Source organism: Homalodisca vitripennis, chromosome X, assembly GCF_021130785.1.
Source record: "Homalodisca vitripennis isolate AUS2020 chromosome X, UT_GWSS_2.1, whole genome shotgun sequence".
NCBI classification, from domain to species: Eukaryota; Metazoa; Arthropoda; class Insecta; order Hemiptera; family Cicadellidae; genus Homalodisca; species Homalodisca vitripennis.
In genome coordinates, this window is record NC_060215.1 from 36,710,535 (window position 1) to 36,737,109 (window position 26,575).

General features: G+C 34.3%; 1 protein-coding gene across 3 annotated transcripts in view; it reads right to left on the minus strand.

The window, feature by feature from the left end:
• Positions 1–21,790: 21,790 nt before the first annotated feature.
• The window catches only part of LOC124368910 (poly(rC)-binding protein 3-like), a 293,457-nt gene continuing 288,672 nt past the window's right edge, over positions 21,791–26,575 (minus strand). For all 3 annotated transcript variants that reach the window (XM_046826452.1, XM_046826453.1, XM_046826451.1), the window contains exon 11: positions 21,791–26,044. In XM_046826452.1, coding sequence (XP_046682408.1) covers positions 25,960–26,044 — 85 coding nt within the window. In that variant the 3' untranslated portion in view covers positions 21,791–25,959. The remainder of the gene's footprint in view (positions 26,045–26,575) is intronic.

Below are 26,575 nucleotides of genomic sequence, written 5' to 3' on the forward strand. Positions count from 1 at the left end.
TGATATCATATGTTGTTGCCCATCCCACACTATACTCTGTCGCTAGTTGCGTGAATGTTGCACCATTTTCAAGTTTATGTACATTCTCACTTTTTTAATTAAAGTTAGATTTGTATGTTTTTTTTACATTTGATGGAATTTTTAAAGTGAACTAATAAAAAAGTAATAAACATTCTGATTTCCAATATCAGATAATATTCAAACCACAAATAGAGTCACAGTACAGTACAACCTCACTGTGTCACTATCTTTAAATATACACTATAAATATTTATCAACTTAACACACTACAAATACTAACCACCATAAATTATGAACGACACAATGAGTAAAAAAGTGTCATCAAAATATCTCCCAAACGTCCTCTGTTATATGTACCCTACTCAAAAACGGGAAAACGATGCTGTTAAATACACTGTCGTTATGAGATGGGATCACAAATTGAGGGCTAAGATGACAGATGGCTACTCCCCTCTCTAACACATCGACAAGCAGTGGCTTAAGTGACGGCGATACAGGCATTCTCACTCTGCCTTTGTCTACTGGTCGGATTACTGGGGGGGGGGGGGAGGGGGCTGAAATTCAACTTTTTTATAGTTTTGTTGAACAGAAAATAGTCTTTAAGTTTTTTTTTGTATTTTGTGGTGTTAATGGCTAAAACAAAATACACTTTAGGATAAAAACCAACAAACACTTCAGTGTGACTCTATCATATATTTTAAGAAACATCTCACACAATCCTACAACAGCAATTAAGTCTTAACAGTGTATGAAGTTTAAAGTTGTTGAGTGGGTTATTCAAGCTTATTTCGCTTTATCCGGCTCTTTAAGTTTTTAAATATTGTAAATACCGTGGCATTTTATAAATGATTTAAATTAGCTGCATAAATAAAATAAACATGTTATCCTTTGTTATTAATGAAATAATATATACAAATAAAGTTATGACGAACATTTTTATTTTTTTAGTTCGCACAATGTTATTTATCAGTATCATACAGTTTTAAATACACTCAGCTCTTCGCTTTTTTTTAAGAAAACACAGCCCAGAACTTATAAAGGGGATTTAGTTGCACTTTGAGTTCCACCCGCCAACCAATTAGGATTATTAAATTATGATTTACTTATCTTGTTCAAAAATAATTTGTTATTTGGTTATTTTTGCTATTTTTATTTATTTTTGTTTGTTTTGTATTTTTTGAATGTGAATAACAATGTATGTATTTAGTACGAAACTATCATAAAAATAAGTTGAGTTTTTAATCTAGAATAAAGGAGTTTGAATATATATATATATATATATATATATATATATATATATATATATATATATATATATATATATATATAATCACACACACACAGGGTGTTCATTTGAAAACATCAAACTCGTATTAAAAGACTTATAGCCCAAGTATCATCATTCTGTAAACGGGAGTGTATAGTACTAATTGGGGCAACAACAAAAAACATATTATCAAAATGGGGGTGCTCACTCCCATGCCCACCCGTACCCAAAGCCAACATTTTGAAATGGCAACTAATACCTTGTGACAACTCAAATTGAAGCTCATAAAAAATGCTGTATTTCGGTAAAAAAAAATTAAATCGGCCAAGCCGTTTGGTATCACCAGCCAATAATGTAATTTCTGTCTACAGTAAAACCTGTCTAATGTAACAATTATTATTAACCTACAAACTATTTTAATACTGCTAATAACAACAAAATTACTCTGGGTCTATACTGCATTTATGATTTCACCTGCAAATATGCCCTTCCATAGACAATGTGTCGACCCTGTGGAAGTCTTTTGAAAGGATGAGACAACTCAGCTGTGTCGCACTCTGCGTGTGAAAGGTGAAAACGGCTTCGGTCCGATCCTAATCTAACTCTTCTATTTTATTAATTAGTCCAAACAACATGAATTGTCCTCTTCGAGCCGGATAGTTAAGTATTACAAGATTCACTATTAAAGTAGTAACTTCTTTGCTATTCCAATACTGTTTGAAGACTGCGAGTTTTCTCCTCAGCTCCCACACTTACTTTTTGTAACTGCCTTGTCATTACCTGCGGTTTTGTTTAAATTGTAATTCCTTTGAAGAAACATAAGCCTCAACTCTAGGATGAAAGTTCTTCGCTTTTTACAAATACATTTAATCAGAATTTTACATTGACAAGCATCTTTGGTCTTTTGTGTGTGTACAGTTGACCGTCGTAGTTAATTTACAAGCAGCATCAAAAGGTGATTTAGCTTTAAGTTTAAAGCCACCCTAACCTAGGTTTAAAAAGGGCTTATTTCTATTACATTGGTATGACTTTCCTATTTCCATAGAGGAATCGTGATGCACATTGGTACGTTTTTGGAAGCCCTAAATAAGCTGAAGAGCGACGTCAACTCCAACACTGACGGCAAGATAGGAACCCTTTCCAAACAACTGGAAGCTATAAACAACAGATTTGATGTGCTGGAGGCTTCCCACGGCAGAATGGAGCAGAAGTGTGAACAAGTGGAGCGCCACAACGTTGAGTTCGATAAGGAGGTGAGGACACAGACAGCAACAACCTGGAGACTAACGGGATCCCTCTCACCCCTAGAGAGGATGTTTATTCGGTACTTCATCAACTGGCGCGGATTATTAACATCAACATGAGGCCAGAGGACATCTCGGTCGCACACAGGCTACGGTTATATTTTTAAAAAACTGGCATATCCACCTGTCATCGTGCAGTTTGTCTCGAGGCGGGTGAAGGAAGAATGGCAGCTTGCGGCAAGGAAGCAGAGGAACATTAGTGCGGCAGAAATATCTACCAGCTTCCCTGACAGGTGGTGTTCCTGAACGAACATCTCACCGGCCACAACAAGGCGGTCTTGGGAAAGGCCAGAAGTCTGCAACGGCAGGAGAAGCTGCACTTCGCTGGGTACTTTAACGGCAAGATCTTTGTCAAACCCAGAGGAGTGGACTCTATCCAGGTGACCTGGCTCGAGGACCTTGACAAATATGACTGTGTGTCATAGGTATTGTGACAGTAATTTACGAATCTTTTAGCCAACTATGATTACATTTCATTTAAAGCCAATACTGTTATTATAGACAATAAATCTTAAATATGGAATTAATCATAAATAAATATATTAATAAAAATAATACCGAATTACAAATCTAGTAATACTAATTATAAATTTTCAATTTATAGTGAAGCTAAAAACCAGTTTATAGTTATTTACCACTTTTACAAATTATACATTATTACAAATTAAAATCGAAATTCTTCAATTCAATAGGTTATGTATTATGAAATAAAAATTAGAAATGGTTAGAAACTTTAGTTTAATTAATTGAGTAAATATAAATAATTATGAGTTATTTATCCTTTGTTAGATATAACTTTTGTTAGTTAACTAACTAACATTTTCTTAGTTAACAACCATTAAACAATTTATTTAAATTTGTTATGTACTAATAACTATGATATGAAATTCTTAAAATTCTATTTAGTCGTTTATTTTTAATAATATCCTTATAGAAAATAAATACAATTTATTTTATGTTTATTAAAATGCGTAGGTAGTCATTTTATTTTACATTGTGGTATGTATTATGTAGGGCAGTGATATTATTTGTATTAGTTTTAAGAATACTTTTTTATTGTTTAAATATTTGTAACTGCAGAAATAGCATTTATTTTGTAAACTAAAATAAATGTCCTTATGTATGTGTGTATATATGTATGTATATCATCAAAGCAATATTTCTTCACACATAATTTAAATAAGTATACAATTCTTTATGAAAATGAAATAGTGTTTTGTTTATGGTTTTGATCTTTAGTTAATTTGTAAACTCTAGTTCTATTAACTACAACTAGGAGCTCACACCTATCAGTTATTGCCCAGAAGTTATAAAGTATGTATGTATGTACATATATAATTCACTTAATTCGCTCATAGAATCCTAGACATGTAATTATTTTTGCAAATTTAGTTTGCTTGTATAATATAAATCTACCAAACGATAACACGTAATCTTTGTCAGTAAATTTCTTATTTGTCTTTGGGATATTGGGGATAAATCAGCACCATATTAGCACATATTAAAAGTTAAAAGTTGCATAATTTTCCGCACAAATCTTGAATATATTTATTTTTGTCTAAATTAAACCATCGAGCAGGCGATCGAGGCATCATTTGCAGGGACGGCGCGAGGTAATATTGGCGATGAAACTGATGGTGATTGCATATTTGGCATTGGTGAATGTTTAGAATTGTATACCTTTTTGCAATATAACAAATTTTTTGGGGAATCCAATAACAAGGAATGTTTAAAAATAATTCATTCTAATATTAGGTGTTTTTCTAAAAACATAGATGATTTTATTTTATATCTAGATTCATTACCGGTTGAAATGGATTTGGTTGTACTGTCGGAGAGTTGGTTGAGTGGAGGAGAGGAATTATACAGTATTGATGGGTACCAAACATTTATAACAGAAACGCAGAGGAATAAAAACGACGGGGTGATAATTTTTGTCAAGTCTAGTATAAAAACCAAAATGCAACAAATTGTCTTAGGTGATGTATACGGCGTTAGTATAGATTTCACATATTTAGATGAACAGTTCAGTATCCTGGATGTATACAGAACGTTTGACAGTGATATGGATTGTTTTTTGTATGAACTAGAAGTATTCTATAACAATACTGATAACAATAGAAATTACATTTGTTTTGGGCGATGTAAATACCTATTTAAAAACAATACTGCATCTGATACCTAGTTGAATTGTTTGCTGGGATCGGGGCTGGCGCAGTGCATTAATAAACCAACAAGGGTGTCTGAGATCAGCTCGACATGCATGGACCACATATTTGCTCGTTATCGCGACATGAGCAATGTCCAGTCAGCGGTTCTACAGACCTCTGTGACTGACCACTACCCCACTGCCCTCACCATTAAGGCGGCGCCAGATATGCGTCATTCGGCAAGCACCGATTGTTTGACGTTCGGCGAACTAGTTGTCTTGCTATTTGCCGATTAACGAGCAGACGTCTACACACATGTGAGGTTTTCCGAGCACGTGTTCGTTCTGGGAATAGCAAATAATCGTCAACATGGATGTCGATGTTGATGATGCTCTTCTTGCTTATCACGCTTTTATAATTTTAACTGGAGGATATTTACTGCTAAAAATGAAAAGGAAACCTAGAAGAAGGAGATGGTGGGCGGTATCCGTAAATCGTAATAGAAGCCAGTAAGTACCTTGTAAATAATAACTGAATTTTGTTTGTTATCCCTGGGAATGTTGGGACACTTCTCAATATATATAGTAATTGCACTAAGATTAAGCTATAATATATTGTAGAACAGCTTACCCAATGTTTTGTATATTTAGTTAGGTATACAGTTTTCAGCTAATACGTTTAAATAAAAAAAATACCCCCGTCGCAACTTACGTACTAAGCATATTTAATATTTTCGATGACACACACACATACACACACATAGTATTTATACATGGTTATTATATATATATATATATACACCATGTTATGATAACTTATATATATATATATATATAAGTTATCATGATCTTGGGCTTAAGTCTTACCATGCACCTACAGTAATAATTAACACTTTATTGCATGTTTCTGATTTCAGGTACAGCGGTTACAAACTTATTAGCAGATTTGTTTAAAAGAGCCTTCTGGACAGTTCCAAAACTTCTGTAGAATGTCTAATGAAGATTTTAGTTCACTACTAGCAAAAGTAACACCTTTGATTGCTAAGAAAGATACAAAGTGGAGGAAAGCAATACCACCGAAATGAACGTTTAGCCATAACCTTACGATTCCTAGCAACAGGAGATAGTTTTAAAAGCCTGCATTTTACTTGTTTAAAGTATCACCCCAAATAATATCAGAGATAATTCCAGAAGTATGCAGCTCAATAATTGAAGTACTGAAGGATGTTATTAAGGTAAGCATAATAAAATTTTCAAACTCATTTTATTCGTCACGTTGTACAAGAACATTTACATCATTTACGTATTATTGTTATTAGGTTTAGCATTTAAACAATAAGTATATATTATTTAGTAACATATTAAGTAACCAATTATTTAAATTTGGGAAAAGTAGTTTTCAAGTCCAACATTTGGAGGATGTTCACTATTTTCAGCATCAGAACATACTACAACAGTTCCAGAGAGAGCATGTAATTCGTTGGAATCACTTGGAACTGGTGTACAATGTTAAAGTTTCATCAGGACATGGGGATGAATTTACAGAAGCTGACGAGGAAGGTGATGGTTGCATGAAGTAGGTGTTGCCCGATGTTGCAGGTCCTTTCACCATTCTCATTTCAAAAAGAACGTTGTCAATCCGGTGCATACATATTTCCCTTGTTAGACTCGTCCATCGATTTTAATTTTGCCGCAAACTAATTCGCCGTATATGTCACATAAGTGTTTTTCTTTTTTTGGTTGAAGTGATTGTAAAGTAGTAAACGCAGCATCCATCTTCTTTTTTATCTCAATTTCTTCAGCTGTTCTGGACTTTTTTCGTGGTGGAGGTTTAAAGGAAGATGAGGGCATAGTTAGGCGAAGTTGTGGCACAAGCAGGTAGAACAATAGCTGAAAAGAAACATTACAATATAATGGAATAAAATATATATGCAAAGCACAATTTTGTATGTCATGTTGTAAAGTTACAAAAATAATTAAAGACAAATTCATTAAGTATCTTAATAACTCCAGTACTACAACGGTGCAAAATTATGGGACTCCACACGAATTACGGTGATGGATAGTCAATAGAAAAAAAACACATTACCTTCGTTTCTTTGTTCAGGCTCTTCCCTGCTGGCAGATGGTACATTATCTGATAAATTTGGCAAATCTATGTTCCTTTCGGCTTGGAATTGCTCTTCATTTGGAGGTGGAGCCACCTGAAATCACAAATGTAGTAACTTTGTATAATGTAAAGTATTACAATGACACTAATTTTAAATAACATTTTCAGCTTCCTGCTACTGCGACTGAGTGGAGAATAATTAGTCGGCATTTCGAGGAACTGTGGAATTTCCCACACTGCATTGGTACTATTGATGGGAAACACGTAACAATTCAGTCACCAATCAACAGTGGATCCGAATTCTTCAATTATAAGAAATACTTCAGTATTGTACTCATGGCGCTGGTTGACGCTGAGTATTGTTTTATGTTCGCTGATTGTGGCTGTCAAGGAAGACTGAGTGATGGTGCAGTTTTTAAAAACACTGTACTCTACAACAAAATAAAAAGTAAGAGTTTTGAATTTACCTAACGATGAGCCGCTACCAGGGAGACAAAAACTGATGCCGTATGTATTTCTTGGTGATTGATGCATTTGCTTTAAGTAAGGACTCATGAAGCCATTTCCAGGTAGCACCATGAACATTTCCAGGTAGCAAACCCCGCATTTTTAATTACCGTCTATCACGAGCCCGAAGAATAGTAGAGAATACGTTCGGAATAATGGCTAGTGTTTTCCGTTGTACTAAGGAAGCCAATGCTACTACAACCTGACAAAGTGGCACTAGTTACTATGACCTGTGTTATTCTGCATAATTTTTTAAGAAGAAGCAGGGACATCACGATCGATGTACACTCCAGCGGGAACCTTTGATTCTGAAGATAATGGTATGGTTACAGGAGGGTCGTGGAGGGAAGATTACCGCTGATATGACATCTATGTTACCTCTACAGAAAGTGCCTAGGAAGCCAGGTACCGCAGCAAAGGAATACAGAGAAGAGTTTGCTGAATACTTTATGAACAATGGAAAAATCCCCTGGCAAAATGACTACAGTTTAAATACATGTGTACCCTGTACCATTGATTTTAATAAATAAATATAAATATTTTACCTCTGAACTAAGTGTCTCTCTTGGCAGGTTCTTATCTTTGAGAAATCTTTCCATGATTTCATAAGCAAACCAATTTGGTTTGTATATATCATCAGATCCGGCTCCACTTTTTACAGCTTTCCTTAACCTTTTTCAAACACGTTCTAAATGAAGCCAATCAGAGAGTCTTTTTTCTTTTTCAATTCGGTGACAGAAAACTTGTTACCCATCTTGCTTTCGATTCTTTTCCATGCATCGTATATTTCATTTCTATTTTTGTGATTGGGATGAGAAGGGGTTCCAAATAACTGGTTCATTCTCATAGTATTGTAAGAAATCCAACACCAACTCATTAGGCCACTCCATACCTTAAAATAAGAATAAAATTATTGTTTATGTTATTTTTCTTAAGTTCATAAAATGTTAATGAGTTAATGGGAACCCCGGTCAATAACTGTATAGGACATGAAAACCCTTAAAAATTGTAACTTTAATCATGACCAAAATATTAAATATTAATATTTGTAGGAATTTTTAAAACATTTAAAGAATTCAGTTTATAATTCAGTAGCCTGGTCATTCACTAGTTTTCAGCCAAATAAGAACTACTTAACCTCAATTTAAGAAAATAAAATTCGTCTTACCCAATAGTCAATGAGGCTCTGATGACAAAAATTGGAAAACCGTGAACAGTTCTTATCTCCAACCACAAAGCCGAATGTGTGGATGAAGCAAAGTTTGCCTTTTCCCAAATATTCGTCCACTTTGATGTGTGCAAAAGACCGACACTGAACGGGAAAACAACGAGCACTAATGTTTTGCTGCTTGCCGAATAGACAAACAGACATCCACACTGCTCGCGATTCGGCGAGTCGCTGCTCGGTGCTTGACGAATGACGCATGTCTGGCGCCGCCTTTACGGGCGTACGCACACTACTACACAGAATGCCTCCTCTCAGATCGACCCTGCACCTCACACCTATAACGACCATGAATTACTACATGATAATCTTTTAAAGGCTAATTGGTAATAAATTGTTAACAGCACTAATGTAAATTTTTTAGCACTACAACTTCAGAATATAATTACAATTTCAAAGGAGCGAGCTCAGAAACAGTTGAATAAATTTACAACTAAGTAAAAAAAGCTAAAACCTTGGATTACTTCAGATTTAGTTCAAGCTATAAGAGAAAGGGATAAATTAAGTTAATTGGTAAAAAAAACAACCATTTAATGTGGAGCTTAAAGCCCGCTATATAAATCACAGGAACATTTAAAGCAGAAATTTATAAAGCAACTAAAGAAAGATTATTTTCGTGATAAATTAGACCAAGCTAATGGATATTTAAAAATTTTTTGGGGAGTTGTAAATGAATTAAGTGGTAGAGAGGTTAACAAGGTTTCTTTTCAGCTAGATAAATATTTGCCAAATACCAAATTATTCAATGAAAGAATTAAGCTTGAAGTAGCCAACGAATTTAATGAATTCTTTACTAATGTAGGTCAGAACTTGGCGAACTCTATTGGCTCAAATGTAACAAATTTTTTCGAAGACCGATCTTATAGGCTGAATTCGACCTTCAATTTACGTACTGTTACGGAAGAAGAGGTTATACTTTACGTATCCAGTTTGAGATGAAATTCTGCTCCTGGACACAATTCAATACCTGCAAGTATATTAAAAAAATATATTCATATTTTGTCTAAACCGTTATTACATGTTATAAATTTAAGTATATCGACCGGCGTTTTTCCTATCAGTTCAAATTAGCAAAAATAATTCCCATTTTCAAAGGTGACCAATACACAAATTGCAACAACTTCCGTCCAATATCGTTGTTGTGTGCTATCAAAGGTTTTAGAGAAAACAGTTAAAGATAAGCTGGTATTATATTTAACTCAGAATAATATACTTAATGAAAATCAATTTGGCTTTAGAAAAGATAGAAATATCTCAGATGCGTTATTTCATATTAATAGGAGCATCAACGATGCATTAGTAAACAATAAACGAGCAATGCTGATCTTTCTTGACATAAAAAAAAGCATTCGATCCCGTTGATCGTAATACTTGACTAAATAAACTAAATTCTATCGGTATCCGGGATACTGCTTTGAAATGGTTTAAAAGCTATTTCAAGGACAGACTTCAACGTGTGTTTATTGGGGGGGGGGGGGGGTAAATAGTGATTCCATGGAGGTAAAATACGGGGTTATTCAGGGAAGCACGCTAGGACCTGTATTGTTCCTAATTTACATTAATGATTTGTCCAGATTATGTATTAATGGGAAATTATTTTTGTTTGCTGACGACGCGGCGGTTTTTTTGGAGGGGCGGAATTGGGCGGAGGTTCGTGAGAAAGCTCTATTTGATCTGTTTACATTAAAGCAATGGTTTGAGCATAACATCGTATCCTTAAATATTTCCAAAACCAAATTCATGACTATCTCATTAAGGGAAGCTAATAATTATCATTTAGGAAATCTTAAAATACATGTCTGTGGTAATGCTCTTAATGACGATTGCGTATGTAATGAAATTGAAAACGTAACAAGTTACAGATATCTTGGTGTAATTTTCGATTCAGAAATGAATTGGTCAAAACACATTATTTTTTTGAAAAATAAAATCCGGAAGTACATTTTTGCATTCAGACAATTATGAGAAGTACTCACAGGTAAGGAAATTAAAATGGCATATTTGCTTTCGTTCAATCCCAACTTTCATTTGGTATTATTGTCTATGGTGCCGCTTCCAAAACTATTCTTCAGCCATTAACAATTGTACAAAAAACAATATTGAAAATAATGTTTTTTAAGAGTAAAACATATTCTTCAGAATTACTTTTCTTTGAAACAAAACTAATGACCATAAGACAATTGTTTATAAAAACAATTCTTATTTACTTATACACTCATTTTCATACTCTTTTTCCATTGACAACTCATACTCATAACACACGACACTCGCAACAAGTCGGTATTGAAGTTTATACGTTAAAACAACATTCAACATAACAAATTCGTATTATATTTCCCATGTTTTGTACTGTAACGTGTGTTTGAATTACAACTTCGCTGATGTGTTTCAATTACCTAATCTTAACTGGTTTAAAAAACGCGTGAAGGATTGGTTGCTATCGTTAGATGGCGAAGAAGTAGGTAGACTTATTGTCCCCTGTTATCGCTGAACCTCTAACCCTTCTTCACTTTTGTTGTTGTTCGGTCTGTCTCTCCCTATAATTATCATAATTAATACTTGATACGACAGTGCAGCAAAGCTAGATTTGCACTCGGTTGTTTATCGTTATCAATGTGACTCATCAATTTCCTGTGTGCTCACCGTTGTCATTGCCATCCATTCGGTTTAAAAATAAATTTTATAACCCTTTAATAATCTCAAAAATTACAAAACTACTGTTTTTTCTTTTACTTAGACCTATTATAAATTTAGAGTTCCAATATTCACGATCAGAGCCTACGCACAGGCCCTCGGCCCATGTAGGCTCCTCCCAATTATATCACTCTTTTTTCGAATTTTAGGGGCATAAAATATAATTACTACAAGTTTAATATAATAAAACATAACTATGTATTAGTACCGCATTGTTGCGCTCTAATACATGGTTTCAGATATTGTATATGTGCATATGTTTGTTGCAATACGTGTTTAGGTATACAGGGTGATTCATAAAAGGTGTGCAATATTTCAGGACTTGATACAGGTAATCAAAACAAGGAAAAAACTCCATTGCACATGGGTCCGGAAACGTACCGTTTACTGTCTGTCTGTCTGTTTGTGTTTTTTGGGAAAAAAAAATTACTACTCAAAAACCACTTAAGATACAGAATTCAAACTTAACAGTTATGTTTTATGTTAACCTAGTGTTGGTCCTTTTCAGTGAAAAAATAAAACAAATATCTCATTGCATTTCAAAATGGCGGCCATTCAAAATTTTCAAGTTGTATTAGCTTTGAAACGGCTACTTTGACAACAAATTCACCAGGATAACATTTTTTAGCATATTTTATTACCACAATTCATCAATTTTTGTTTCTAAAAGATTGAATAACAAATAACTGAGTTACAGCACCAAACGTAAAAACAGGTTAAATCCATGCATTGCAAGTACATACAATGTAGTGGATTTTTACGAATAAACTTTTTAAGGTTCAACTCCAAACTTGTCTGGGATTACTATCAAGTCGTTTCTTCCCTTGCCAGAATCAACAATGTAACTGTTTTTTGGGTTCCTGGTCATAAGGGGATCTCTGGGGAAAAGCTGATTGCCTGGCCAACTTAGGCTCAGCGTCCAATATGACGCACTGGATCCACAACCGTTCTGTAGCATTTCTAGGTGTGAATCATTTGGGGCTGTCTTGAAATGGGTTCACACTGTACATGAGAGAAGGTGGAGGCTGCATTCGGGTATGAGAATGAACAGTAAGGTTCTACAGTCACCTTCCCCTAGGGTGGCGTCTGACCTAATCTCAAATAATTAGATCGGCACCATCTCGGATTGTGGGTCTGCTTACGGGATTTGTTCACCCGAGGAAGCATCTTCACAGAGTCGGTATTCTTCGGGAGGATCCGCTCTGTAGAATGTATGAAGAGCAGGAGGAAAGTGTTGAGCACCTGCTCTTTGACTATCCTGCAATAGCAAGGGAGCGGTATGCCATCTTTGGCAGTTTGGACACAGGTGGCGAATTTCAACAGGAGGACCTGATCGGTTGTTTTCTGGCGTTTTGTAGAAACCGTAGACTGGTCAGCCTCATGGTGTACTTCCGAGGTGCACAAAAGGCCCTTGAGACCTGAGTGCATGGCGTGGTAGAAGAAGAAGAGGGGTATTTCGAAACCACCTTGACCCTCGCTTTAGAGGGGATAGAATAGGACATGGTCTGGGAGTGATCACTCGACAAAGTTAGCCCTTTGTTTTCTCATTGGTAGTATGATGGTTGCGCTCTCAATTTCATCTCAGTATGTTCAGTCGATCAAAAAAGTATAGTCCTCTTTGTTTACCCATTGGCAGTGTGCCGGAGCCGTTTTGGAAGTCCTCTCGATTATAACTTGTTAGTGTGCGATAGACAGATGGATCCCTCCAAACTTGTGTCCCACCCCGATACTAGTGACTGTTATAGTGATGTGAGAGAGATGTTGTAAACCTCTCAGTGTGTCCATGGACCTTGGCCTGGAGGCCCTGACCGAGCTGGAAGTGCCACCCAGTGAGATAGGCACGAAGCTTGAACAATGTTGCTGAGTTGGCATCATCTCATAACCCTTTGATTCTAAACCCTCACTAGTGAACCTATATAATTGTGTCTGTCATTGTAAAAAACAGTTTCACTCTTTGACTTCAGGGATGTATCTTTAAATTTTAATCTAAAGTCGATCAAGAGATCAGAATTATTCTTTGGTAAATATCAGTTTTCTCAGGACTGTTGGGGATTCCTTTGAAAAGAATATGCTCTTGGTTCCTTGTTTTGCAAAATGAAATAGCGTGTAAAGTTGCGGGAAAGTGTAGACTTCAGATCCTTCCTTTTACTTCTTTAACACTTTGTTCCAAAAAAATTAATAATACAAAAAGAGTATTAATTTTCGCCTGAACTTACACATTTATATATATTGATGCTCTTAATTTTCGCTTCTTAAATAAAAATTAAATCATAACACTTGTTGAATAAACTATAACAAACTTGTGCTATCATCAGATTTAATTTTCATTATAACAGTTTATATCTTAAATTAAATGTCCCTGTAAGTATCTTAAAGTTAGGCAAACCATAAGTTACTTATCAACTAATGCAACTCAAATTATTATGTGTGTAATCTACCATTTAAGTTTAAGAATTTGAGGGCTCTGTATCAGTAAAGTGACTAAAGAGGGGGCCTTGAAAATTTTTTGTTCACTGATACACTAAACGCTGAAACCACTGATAAAGATAATGTATTTAAAAACTTTATAGAAATGAAATATATGACATCTTTAGATTTATCTCAAGGATTTTTACAAATGTATTTGGGGTTTGATTTTAAAGGAAGGAATTTTCAATACAGTCAAAAAAATCTCTTTATTTACAAAATTTCATAGAGAAATGTATTGGCGTCAATAATACAATGTTAAAGTTTAAAATTTACAAAATAAATAAGTTGAATTGAGCAGTCTTGATGTCTAAGATGGTCATGTGTCTTGTAGATATTCCTCCAGCGTGTAGAATGGCCTGGTCACCAGCCATCTATTCAGTGCTATCTTCAGTTTCTTGCCCTTCTGAGCCTTTATCTCGGTTGGCAGCAGGTTGTAGAGCTTGCGTCCCATGTACGATGGCTTCCTCCCGTACAGTGATAAATGGTGTGCTGGCAGGATGTAGTTGTCAGCATGTCGAGTGTTGTACTGGTGTACATCTGTTCCCCGAGGGAGTTCATTCATGTCGGCAAACATAATCACTTCCTGGATGTAGAGGGCCACAACTGTCAAGATGCGAAGATCCTTGAAACCTTCACAACAGCTTTCCTTGGGTCCTAGGCCTTTAAGAGTTCTTATTACTTTCTTCTGTATCAGGAGAAGTCTCTGTAGGTTAGTGACTGTGGTGCCTCCCCATATAGCAATGCTGTACCTCAGATGTGATTCAAAAAGGGCATAATAAGTTGTCTTTGCAGTGATTAAATCACTAATGTGGTAAATTCTTTTGATAACAAAGAGGCTGGTGTTTAGTTTCCTGCAAAGGTTGTCAACATGCTGAGTCCATGAAAGAGTTTCGTCAAATTGTTACGCCAAGAAATGTTGCCTTGGGTTGCATGTCAACTTCTGGTAGGGCTGCAATTTCATCTCGTCTTCTACCGAATGCTAGTTGTTTGGTCTTGGTCATATTGACTACTAGGTCGTTTGAGTGGCAGTACTGGTATGCCATATTTAGTGCAGTATATGAGTCAATTGCTAGCTCTTCTGCAGAGCTCCCAGTGAGCAGAAGAGTAGTATCGTCGGCGTACATTAAAGTAGAACAGTAGGCATTTAAAAGATGAGGCATGTCATTGGTAAATAAGATAAACAGTACAGGGCCTAGGACTGATCCTTGTGGAACTCCTCGGCTTACAGGTAACGGTTTGGATCTGATGTTTTGTATTATCCCTTTGCTATGATGTCTTATCTCCACCACTTGGGTGCGTTCTTCCAAATAGCTTTTAAACCACCTGTAAGCAGAGCCACTAATACCCAGGCTTTGAAGTTTTTGCAGGATGAGGTTGTGTCCCAGGCAATCAAAGGCTTTGCTGAAGTCAAGCATTATGCCAGTCACAAGCTTTCCTGCTTCCAGTTGATCGCAAATGAACTCTGCCAGCTCAGCAATTGCAGTTGTTGTGGATCTGCCTTTCACAAACCCATGCTGACTATTAGTTAGCAAGTTTTGTTGTTTAAGGTAGTCCATCAGTCTCTTTAATACAACTTTTTCTATTACTTTGGAAAAGGTGGAGATCAGTGAAATTGGTCTATAGTTGCTAGGTGTCTTTTGGCAGTTACTTTTATGCTTAGGATATACTTTTGCAACTTTCAAGGCGGATGGAAAGAGTCCCGATGATAGTGACTTATTTATGATGCTGACCAAGGGGGTTGTAAGGGCTTCACTGCAGTGTTTAAGTAACTTTGATGATACTTCATCAAGCCCTGCTGAGGTTTTAGACTTCATGCTTTTAATCATAATTTGTACTTCTTCTGTAGTGGTGTTGTGAAGTTGGCTGAGCCTACAATTTGCTACATGGAGTGTTAGCTGTTGACCTTTTTGGTGCTGATTATTGATGTCCAACGTTTGCTGTGCAACTTTGGTGAAGAATTCATTGAAATGTTCAGCGATTTCATTTGGATTGGTTGTTTCTTTTCCATTTATCTTCAGTTTCAGCTGCTCTTTGCCTTGTTCTGCACTCTCTTCCTTTCACTGTTTACTATTTGCCAGATTGTTTTCGATTTATTGTCAGCTCTGTTTATACAGTTAGATGATGCCTGGCGTTTTAGCATTTTTAGTCTAAGGTCATAGTTTTTCTTAGCAAGGGCTGTGTCTGTTTTATGCAGGTCACTTCCTGTAGTCTGGTACTTTCTAAGGCATTGAAGATAAGTTTCTTTCAGTGTAAGAGCTTCACCGTCTTTATGGTTAAAATTTGTTTTCTTCTTATTTCTGGTTTTTTTTTAGGGCAAGCTGCATCAATGTATATTGCCAGAGTATTTAAGAAGGCATTGTATGCGTCTTCAGCATTTTGGGCTCCAAATACTCCAGCCCAGTCCTCATTGTGCAGTAAAGTTTTTAGAGTGTCAAGATTGTCCTTTTTCATTTGTCGTTGAATAAGACTAGAGGTTTCTGTTTTCTGTGCTTCAAGATATATTTTACTCAATTGTGCGGTGTGGTCTGACAAGCCTGTGTGTATTACTGTGGCATTGATGTTGGATGCAGATAGGTTTGAGCATATACAGTCTATGGAGGAGGTGGAGTTGTAAGTGATTCTGGTTGGGGGTAGAGGCAATCTCATCATGTTATGGCTGGCCAGTGTTTCTTCAAGTTTTCGTGATTCATTATTTGGCACTAGGCTGTTTACGTTTATATCACCCATAATGATTATTGAGTGGTTTTCAGCCTTAGTTTCTTCGATGATGTTAGAAAGAATGTCTAAGGCTTCATTCAACTTTCGCTTGGAGATCTATACATGCCAGAGACGTAAAGGTGTTGTTTTCCGACCGCTATTCTGAGCATTGCCACCTCACATACGAGTTCCTTGCAATGATGCGATATCTCCAGTGGCTCTGTTTTTTGTTGTAGTGAGTCTTTCACATATATTGCAACCCCTCCTTTTCTGGTTTCTTTCCTGCAAAAGTGTGTTTTGAGGGAGTATTCTGGGAGTTTAGTATTCTCTAAGAGTTCAGACTTCAAACCATGCTCACTCAAGATGACTATGTCAGGTTGAATGTCTTGAAGTAGATGAGATAATCTGTCTACTTTGTTCCTTACCTCTTGCACATTTTGATGTAGTATTAGCAGTTCCCTTTTAAATGACTTCTTCTTTACTGCATTGGGGGTCAAGTTCTCTCCTTTCTGTGGCTGCCATTCAATAAAAAAGAAGGAGAAGAGTTGTTATTGGAGTGGTTTATTAGATAGTTAGCTTTAAATTGCTCAATGTTTGTGTTGTAAAATTCTTCTATTGTTTCTTTGGGCCCAAGTTTGGTTGCAGTGTAAGGTGGTCTTGTCTCCAAGGGTGGTGTCTCTTTACTTAAAGGTAAGAGGTTATCTTCAACAATTCTTGATTGTTGGTTTGCTGTGTCAAACTTAAGTGTGTCCAATGTCTGGAAGTTATTACAAGGAATGGGATGGTTTTTTATTTGGCTGGCAGCATATTTTACTGTTTGAAGTGAGATACTCATGTGGTTAATTTGTTTTTGTACAAAAGGCTGCCTTATGGTTTAAATGTTAGCACTGCTCTAACTGTAAAAGGATTGAACAAAGTATTGAGTCATGATCTGACAGAATTCATAACTACATATGTAGATGAAATATTAATGACTTCGACTACATATGAACATCTTAGACATACTGTATATATCAGACCCTAAGCAGATTGAAAGAATGAGGCATAATTATAAAATTAAAGAAATCACAATTTTTAAGAAAAGAGACAAGTTATTTAGGATACCATGTAATTTCAGCAGAAGGGATAAAAATGTACCAGAACAAGATTGAGCAGATAATACATTTCAAATGACCTAAAAGTATTAAAGAACTACAGATGTTTAGTTAACTGTGCTTATACTATGCAAAGTTTCAAAGAAATGATGGTAATTTGATAGGGCAATTAAATCATTTACTAAGCAATAAAATAGAATAGAAATGGACAGAGAAAGAGGAGAAGGTATTTTGAGAATTAAAACAGAATTCTTAAAGACAGTGATTTTGAAACACCCCAACAATACTGTAAAATCACGGATTGATACCATGTCCACTGACATGGAAGGACCAGCTAGTTTGTGAAGTTATAAAATCTCCTTATTTTAGTTTGCAGTGTGACGAGAGCACAGACGAACTCAATGTAGCCAGTTGCTAGTTTTTTGTTGTGAAAGAAAAACTTTTAATATCACAAGAGTTGGAAATTACATCAAAAGGAAAAGAAATTATGAAAATAATTTGTGATTACTTTGAGAAGCATGGCCTTGAGTGGAAGAAGCTAGCAGGATTTTGTACCAATGGAGCTCCTGCTATGCTGGGATCACGTTCAGGCCTAGCAACACTAGTGAAGGAGAAGAATCTTGATACAGTTACGATGCATTATATAATTCATTGTCAAGCATTAGCATCGAAGACCATGACATATAACTTATTGAATACCATGAAATTCTCCATAAAAATGGTGCTCTGTTAAAGGTAGTGCAAAACACCCATGTATTTCCAAAAAATTATGTGCAGAATTATACTCAGAGAACAAGACATTGCTTTATCATACTGAGGTGTGTTGGCTGTCAAAGGCAATATGTTAGTACGCTTATATGAGATAAGACAGGAGTTAAAATTATTCTTTATTAAGACTAAAATGCAACGTTTCTTGTAATAGCTGAGTGAACCAAGCTTTGAGATTCAACTTGCATATCTAGCGAATATTTTTGGTCACTTGAATCATTTAAACTTACAATTTCAATGTTCTGGAAATGAAAATTTGGGATGGTAAGATATTTGAATTCGAAGACAATCTTTGCATAAGATTGATCTTTGGATGGGTAAAGTTGAAGAAAACACTTTCAATTGTGCAAAAACTTTAAAAACTCTTGCTAAAAACAAAAATTATGCCGCTGTTACATACCAGGTGCAGCAGTACGCTAACTCAGCCACATACGCACCCTCAAAAGTGAATTTGCTCGTTACATCCCAGAATATGGAAGTAGTGAGACTCAATCTTGAAAAGAATTCTTAGAAATCCTTTCAGTGTGCAAATCTTCCTAACAATATTCAAGAGGAAATTATCGAACTTCAATATTACAGTAGCTTCAAGAACTTGTTTGAATTTGGTGTAAAGCTAGAAGAGTTGGGGTGTAAGAAAGCCCTGGGCTTCCCCAAGATTCTACAAGTTGCTTTGTAGCATCTCATGATGTTTTCAACCACTTTTTTGTGTGAGCGAGGGTTCACCAGTTTATTGTTAATTAAAAACAAATAACGAAACCGTTTAAGTGTTAGCAGTGACTTGAGAGTATATCTTAGCAAGAGCATAGATCCTAGAATCCCTCAGCTTGTAAAAAAGAAATCGTGCACAAAAGTCACATTGAAAAAGAGGTAAATTTCTATTCCTTGTACCATTAAAATATTTTTTAGTTTTTGTGATGTACAACCAACCTATAATGTTAAATTACAATTTATATGTTTGTCATATTTTTTAATTATAATTGTTTCTTAATTAATACTACTGTAACATTTTTTGCTAAATAGTTTTATTTAATCACCTTTGAATGTAGTTATGACTGATAATATATCACGAAATATGTTGATTTCAAGAGAAATTTTGGTTTTAGGCATTATTAGTATTAATCCATTATTACGAATGTGTTAGGAAATAGAGATATAATTTGTCTTCTGTTAATAAATAGTTTGCTTAATGTTAATTTATAAAGAAACTAAAGTTGGAAAGTTGTACCATAGTTATAATCATTCTGCTGAATCGCGGTAGGAAGTAGGCTCTTTGTTAACTAGACGCGGTGCGTGGACATTGTTTTGTTGGTTAGAGAAGTCAACGGTGATACGTTCCCGAGCAGGTTGGTTTGAGAGAGGGAGTAGTCTTCGAGTGGAGAGCAGAGCGTCCAGACGTGCAGTTTTAGAAGCGATAGTACTTCCTCTAATCCTATACTTTTGGGATATAGAGTAAAATTTTTACCCGGTGTGATTAAAGTCAAGTTTTTAAATTTCTTTTCTTTCCTTAAGTGCGTAATAGTTTCTTTTCAGCCTCCATATTCTCAAAGTAGTAAGTCCCATACCAGCGTTTAGTTTAACATCTTTTATTTTATACTGTTGTGTTTAAATTTCTAAAGTTTGCCATATAACAGAGTCTGATAATTAATTCAATTTTTTGAAGTATTGTAAATTAGATTTTGATCATAAAGTTAACATCAAGTTTTGTGTTATTTTGATTTTGAATATTTTGAGAAAAGAACTTTTTATTTTATTTTGTTAATTTAAACCATTTTGGAGAAGTATACATTTTTAGTTTAATTTTAATTTTGATCAGACTCTTAATTAGATTTGACCGATTGAGAGAAATTTTGAAGAAAATCAAATCAAGATTTTGTAAACTTTGTTAAATTTTGGGTGAAGTTTAAATTCGGAATAAATTAAGTTTTTCCGAAAAGTTGTTCTGATTTATAGAAAATTAGCTCCAGACTCTATAAATATATGTACTATAATAACGGTACAAAGTAATCAGTCACTTGTCCATACATCTCAGGTTTCCAAGAACTCATGAGAGTGGAAGAAAAGATCAGTTGTGTGATGTTAAAGTGACCTGCCAATCATTAGACATTCCAAGAAAACAATGGTATCAGCTACCGATGCCATTTCATATAACAGTTTGGCAGTTTCAATGCTTTGATTAGAGGAACAGGTCGTCAAAGATGCATAAAAATTATGTTAGTGTAAAATTTCAACCTTTACAGTTTAAATTAATTATAATTTATTCGAGAATAAAAAGTGATAATTTATTTGTAAATGGCAATACAATTCTAATGTGTCAATATTTCAATTTACGGATTGACTATGAAATGCATAAGACACGCTTATTAAACATTTGTACCACGATATGTTCCAAAATACGTTACATCATTTTTACATGTCTCTATATGTAATAATGTAATGGGTGGTCCGTGGAATTACCTTACAAGCAGAGTGGTTCGCAGACAAATGACTGTTACAGCAAGCTAGTATACTAAACAATGATTGCAGGAAGTTCTTAAGGACTACATTAAGGTTTTAATTTTCCATCACAATAATGCCTCTTCTCACACTACAGCGAACACTGGAGTTTTTGGCTGAAAATTACATTAAATTGGTGGAGCATCCCCTTTATTCACCTGATCACACTATATGCGACATCTGATTTTTCTTTTAACTGAAGAAAATTTGTCACCTTTCTTCAGGTAATGTGATTCATAAATATTTTGACTCCATTCCAAAAACTAAGGTACTGGGTGCTTTGAAAAAATAGAAATCTGGCTTAAGAAATGCATTGATGCTAGTGGGAATTACTTTGAATACACCCAACATTTGGTAAGTCTATTACAAAAACTCTTAATGTATCTCAAACGTTTTCACTCAAATGCATTTCTTGGTGATGTTTGACCACTAATTTCGCAATGTTTTGCCATTTGTTTGATAGACAGAGCATATGAATGTAACAGTAGTTGAACAGAGAGGTGTTTCTGTCATCTAAGATCAGGCTCCTTGCATGGCAAAGAACCATGCAAATGCAGAAGGTTCTCCTGGTCAATAATCTATGGGAGTCACGAAGATCTAAAATCAGCTTATAAAACTGAATCAAAGAAGAAACTAGAACACAGGCTAAATAACTCTAGTTAAAGATAAACATCCAGAAAAGAGTCCTTAAATTTCTCAATGAGACCAAAATCGCCACTTACCAATCACTTACACTTTAGATTAATATACTAATATAAACATTCAGCAGTAGTGAATGAAAATTGTAATCAATTTAAATCAGATCTACTTGATTAACAAAATATTAATATAAGTGAACCTCTTCATCGAAATAAAAGATTTTTCTTGTTACCCTGTAAAAATAAATATCTTGTTTCGATTAGGGAATTAATCATTCCCATCCATCCTAGGTATCTTTCCAATACAAACTAAAAATCCAGTCAACATTTGAATAAGCAGGTGAATAAATTACATTTTAAATATACACACTTTTATTTAACCAAATAAGGCTAAAAAACAGTACAATTGTTTCTTAGTATTATTATAAGTATAATCTAACATAACTTAAGGTATTACTGGAGACATCTGTGCCACTAATAGTACACAAATTATTAAATACAAAATAAAACTTTGTCTTTTAATACTCATATAAATTTATTGCCCCACTGCATTACAGACAAATAACAAGGGAAACGTGTTCATCAGATAACATACAAAAGTTGTTATCAAATTTATAAAAATTCAAATTCAAAAACTATATAATTTTTAGATATTCTGTTCCCCTAGGATTGGAAAAAACCTTTTAATTTCGGCTTTAGCTGACTCACTATCATGGTGTTACAGGATACTTTTAGGGATATGGATCTTCTGATATATAAGAACAAGACTCCGCTAAAATGGAATCTTTAAATTTTTGATGAAAATCTTTAACGTGACATGCTAACAATTAAACTACCATCTCAAACGATAACTAACAATGGTATTTATAATACTAGACAAAATAGAGACAAACTTAATTCTATAAGATATGTGGGTAGAGTCCGATATGCTAGGGATATGTCTAACAGGGATATGTGAGATGTTTGTAACACCATGACTACAATATTACCAATAAGCGCTCTATTACATAATAAATACAGTACTCAATACAATATTAATGTGAATACAGTACTCTTGGCAGATCTATAAATAAAGCCTTCACAATACTGTGTACTACACTGATAAAGAAAACAGTAACTGCATTACATAGAAAGAACTCTCCCCTCCCGTATAACCCCTAATATATATACGCTTATCCAATATATGACTAGTATAATTTTATTTCATTAAATAACAAATAAATCAGTCGTCATTGTATTCACTACTCCAAACCTTAAAGGTTCAATCCACGGTCCGATGGATCGTGCGCGCATTTATATCAAACAATAATCATTGCACAAGCGTTTGCGACGAATTATGCTTGAAAGACACGGTCCTAGTGCTCTTATAATAACTAATTACTTACGTTTGTCGTTTTGAGACCCTGTTGTTTAGAAGGCGTGTAGCAAATAATGTTGTAACAGGAAGCAAACAAAAGGCTTTATTTGGTGTGCTACAAAAACTACTCAAAAAGTAAAAAAAAACAATCAATAGTACAAAAATAGACATTAAGAACAACATTATAAGACAGTGAAATGAAACTGAAACGCACAACACATATTATGGCCGCGTAATGATTATCTCTTTAGAAAAGTCTTGAGTTGAGAAGTCAAAACAACAAAAAGGTTATTAGAATAACAAAATTTTAAGGAAAAATTATGAGAAATATACCTGAGACGAAAAGGTAGCTGCAAATACAAAAAATTCAATTTGTCTTGTAAGCGTTCCGAGGAATATTATTTGGTTTTCGAATTGGGATGGTGGTGGTTATAATAATTTAGAACTTTTACCTTAAACACATACTGCATTGAAAGTTGATTAATATTTCATTGATTTTTACTCAGATTAATTTCCACTTACTGATCAACCAATTTTAATATATTAACGCAATTAATGTTTAAGTTCTCATGCACACTTCAGTTGTCTTCCACACTTTTGTTTCTAAGAAGTTTTATTTTTTTCCTATGTGAGAAATTATAATTTTCTGAACTTTTTGCCCTAGTTATGTTATATAATTTTAATTTAACTATAGTGTTTTATTGTCTTTGTTATTTACCATACTTTGACTTTTTCTTCCTTACAAGAATCAGGTAGTGAAATATCTCTTTGTAAAACATTATTTCTGTTAAAAAACCTAGCAAAAGTAAAATAACCAGTCACATATAAAATATTACATTTATATTAATCGTTCATACATTATATATGAAAACATAACCAACTTTCAATGTAACAAGCAAGAAAAAAACTTGTTTGAAATCAAGTATCATAAAAATTAGTTGCTCAGGTTGATTATGTGGAAAAAAACATTTTAACTGACATAGCCGTGCCTGGTAGCTTTCGGCAGGGTGGGGAGGGGGTATTTTATATATATATATATATATATATAAATAAATATATATACGTGCGCAACACATATATACAACAATATGGGTGCGAATAAAGCTCCATGCTCAGGGCAAGCCGGTTTGTTAATCAATGTAGGTGTGGGATAATTTATTTATTTGTACAATAAATATAACTTTCATTAACCATAATATGTAGAAAAATAAAATAACTCCTTCTATGATGGACCATTGATCTGATATCTTGTTACTACCTTTCGATAAGAAACTCCTTTGGTATCAGTATCGTGATATTATAACAGATTAAAACAAGTTATCACGTATATCTGAGCTAAAATTACATTAAATTATTAGCTGGTTTACTTACTGTACTTTCAAGAGCGTTTGAGTTATTTCATGACTCAACCAATACTTAGAAGACATGATTAATTCTTAAATATCTGATTCAACATTGACTCCACCTTGAAAGTAAGTAAGTAAGTGCAATATCATATACACGTGAATGGAAATAACTTTTGGTCTTAGATCATTGTACAATTCAACCTGTTAATTTAATTTTTATTTCTTTAATTAAAAATCCAAGAGCTTATAGATTAATGCTCTTCTAAGTCCACAATCCAGAAGGTGTATTATTGTCAAAATATCAAAATATCATATACATTTAAAATGTATATATTTATATATATATATAAGAAAAACATTATAATACCTATCATCTTCTTCACAGCCTCAGTTGCAGATTACCTGAAAATTTGGTTGATGAGAAAAAAAGAGAGGGTTTAGCTGAGTCCAAGCGAGCCACTGAGCATGAAAGCATGATAACATGCAGAGACGAGACTAGCTAACCTATGTACAGAACAGTCGAACATAGTAATGCCCGATGACAGTGTTATCACATCTTATTATTATTGATCTGTCAGATAGAGCAACATGCTAAGAATGCCAAGTTACACAAATTGCTAACACAAACACTGATATTCTAATTCTATTGATTGTCTAATCAAAGTAAAATTAAGAGTCTTTCTTTTGTCCCTAATAAATATTACAGAGATCAAAAAAATCCTTTCCAGAGCAGTTTCAAAAACAAACGGATTAATTAATAACTACGACACTCGATTAACGGATATGTTAGGTGAGGTGAACATAAGACTATGTACACAACTAAATCACAGGATACAATAAGTACAGTACTGAGTATTAACAAATCTTCATGATGAGCATCGGGAATAAAATTTGGCACATGAGTTACAAAAATTTCAATAGATAGCTATTTAATAGCATGAATAAATTTGGCACATATATTATTGTTTAATTTGATACATACTGGAAGCATACGTCTAAGAATGTAACTTAGGGTTATTATTACTTAAAATAGAATTTATCACAAGTATGTTAATCCAAGATATCCTTAAGATACTGTTTGGGTTTTGATACATCTCTACTAAAATAATGTTAATTGCGTTAATCTATCATGTTGAACCTTTGTACAACTTTCCACGTTCCCTAAGTATCGTTTTGACAAATATACAAAAAGTCATTTAAAAAATCCAGCTCCCTGGATTATTTGTCTTAAGAAGATGAATATTTACAAAGGAAGACAAAAATGGCAATTTAAAACAATGTCTTTATGGGTGATTCAAATAAATTCTAACAGATCACTTTCATATGTACACAACTACCTCCTGCGGTCTCAGAACCGCACCAGGCCTAGACTATCGAACAATAACACATAAGAGAACCAAGTTTTATTTATTGCACATTTAAAATGTTTCAGAGAAAATGCATAGTCTACAATAAGTTACAAACCGATACATGAAATTTCATGTTGCACTCTGATCACATTAATTTAGACAGCGTAACAATTAATTACTTTAGCACAATATACTCTTTAATAATCAACAAAAAATAAATCACAAAAAACGAAGCTACGTAAAAAATACGTACAAATACGATAACAAACAAAAGTTACTATAAATAAATATCAGTAATTTAACACAAAATAATAGTTTATAATAATTATAAAAAGTAACAAACAAATCTTTGGTTTTGTTCCCTTCTTCATCCTTTGATTAATGTGTGTGGCCAAAACCGAAGATATTAACATAACCTGACGGAACCACTGAGGTGGTGATGGTTCCTGAATGAAAGGGCACCACAGCTCATTAATGGATAGGAGCCTTGACAATGTGGTTCGGGGCAATATAGTGGTACCCTGGCATCGGCATTCCAGCAGTCTCCATTGATATCCTGTACAGACAGAGTACACATCACATTTTGTTTTCTGTACAGAGAGAGGATACAACACATGTAATTTCATTTGTATAGACAGGGTACACAATTTATATCTGTCCAGACAAAGCACACATCTCAGTCACTTATATACATAACACAAAACTCACATCTCCTGTAAAAACAGAGCACACAATTCACATCAATCAGAATACATTGTGTATATACAGAGTAAACAACGTATGTACTCCTCTATTACAATAGTACAATTTACATCTGTACAGATAAATCACATACAAATACCTTGTGTACAAAGCACACAACTATTCCTGTTGACTGAGACAATCATCTCAGTCATCTGAGTACAAAGCATACAACTGACATGTCCTGTACAGTTAAATCATATATTTCACACTAACCAGATATGAAAAGTAGTTGTGGAAACCAGCAACTACAAGTCAGTCTATAAATATTAACGTCTTGAAGATCTCCCCAAAGGCTTCAACATAACAAGATATTTAAGTTTAAGTGTCTCATTAAATAAAAGGT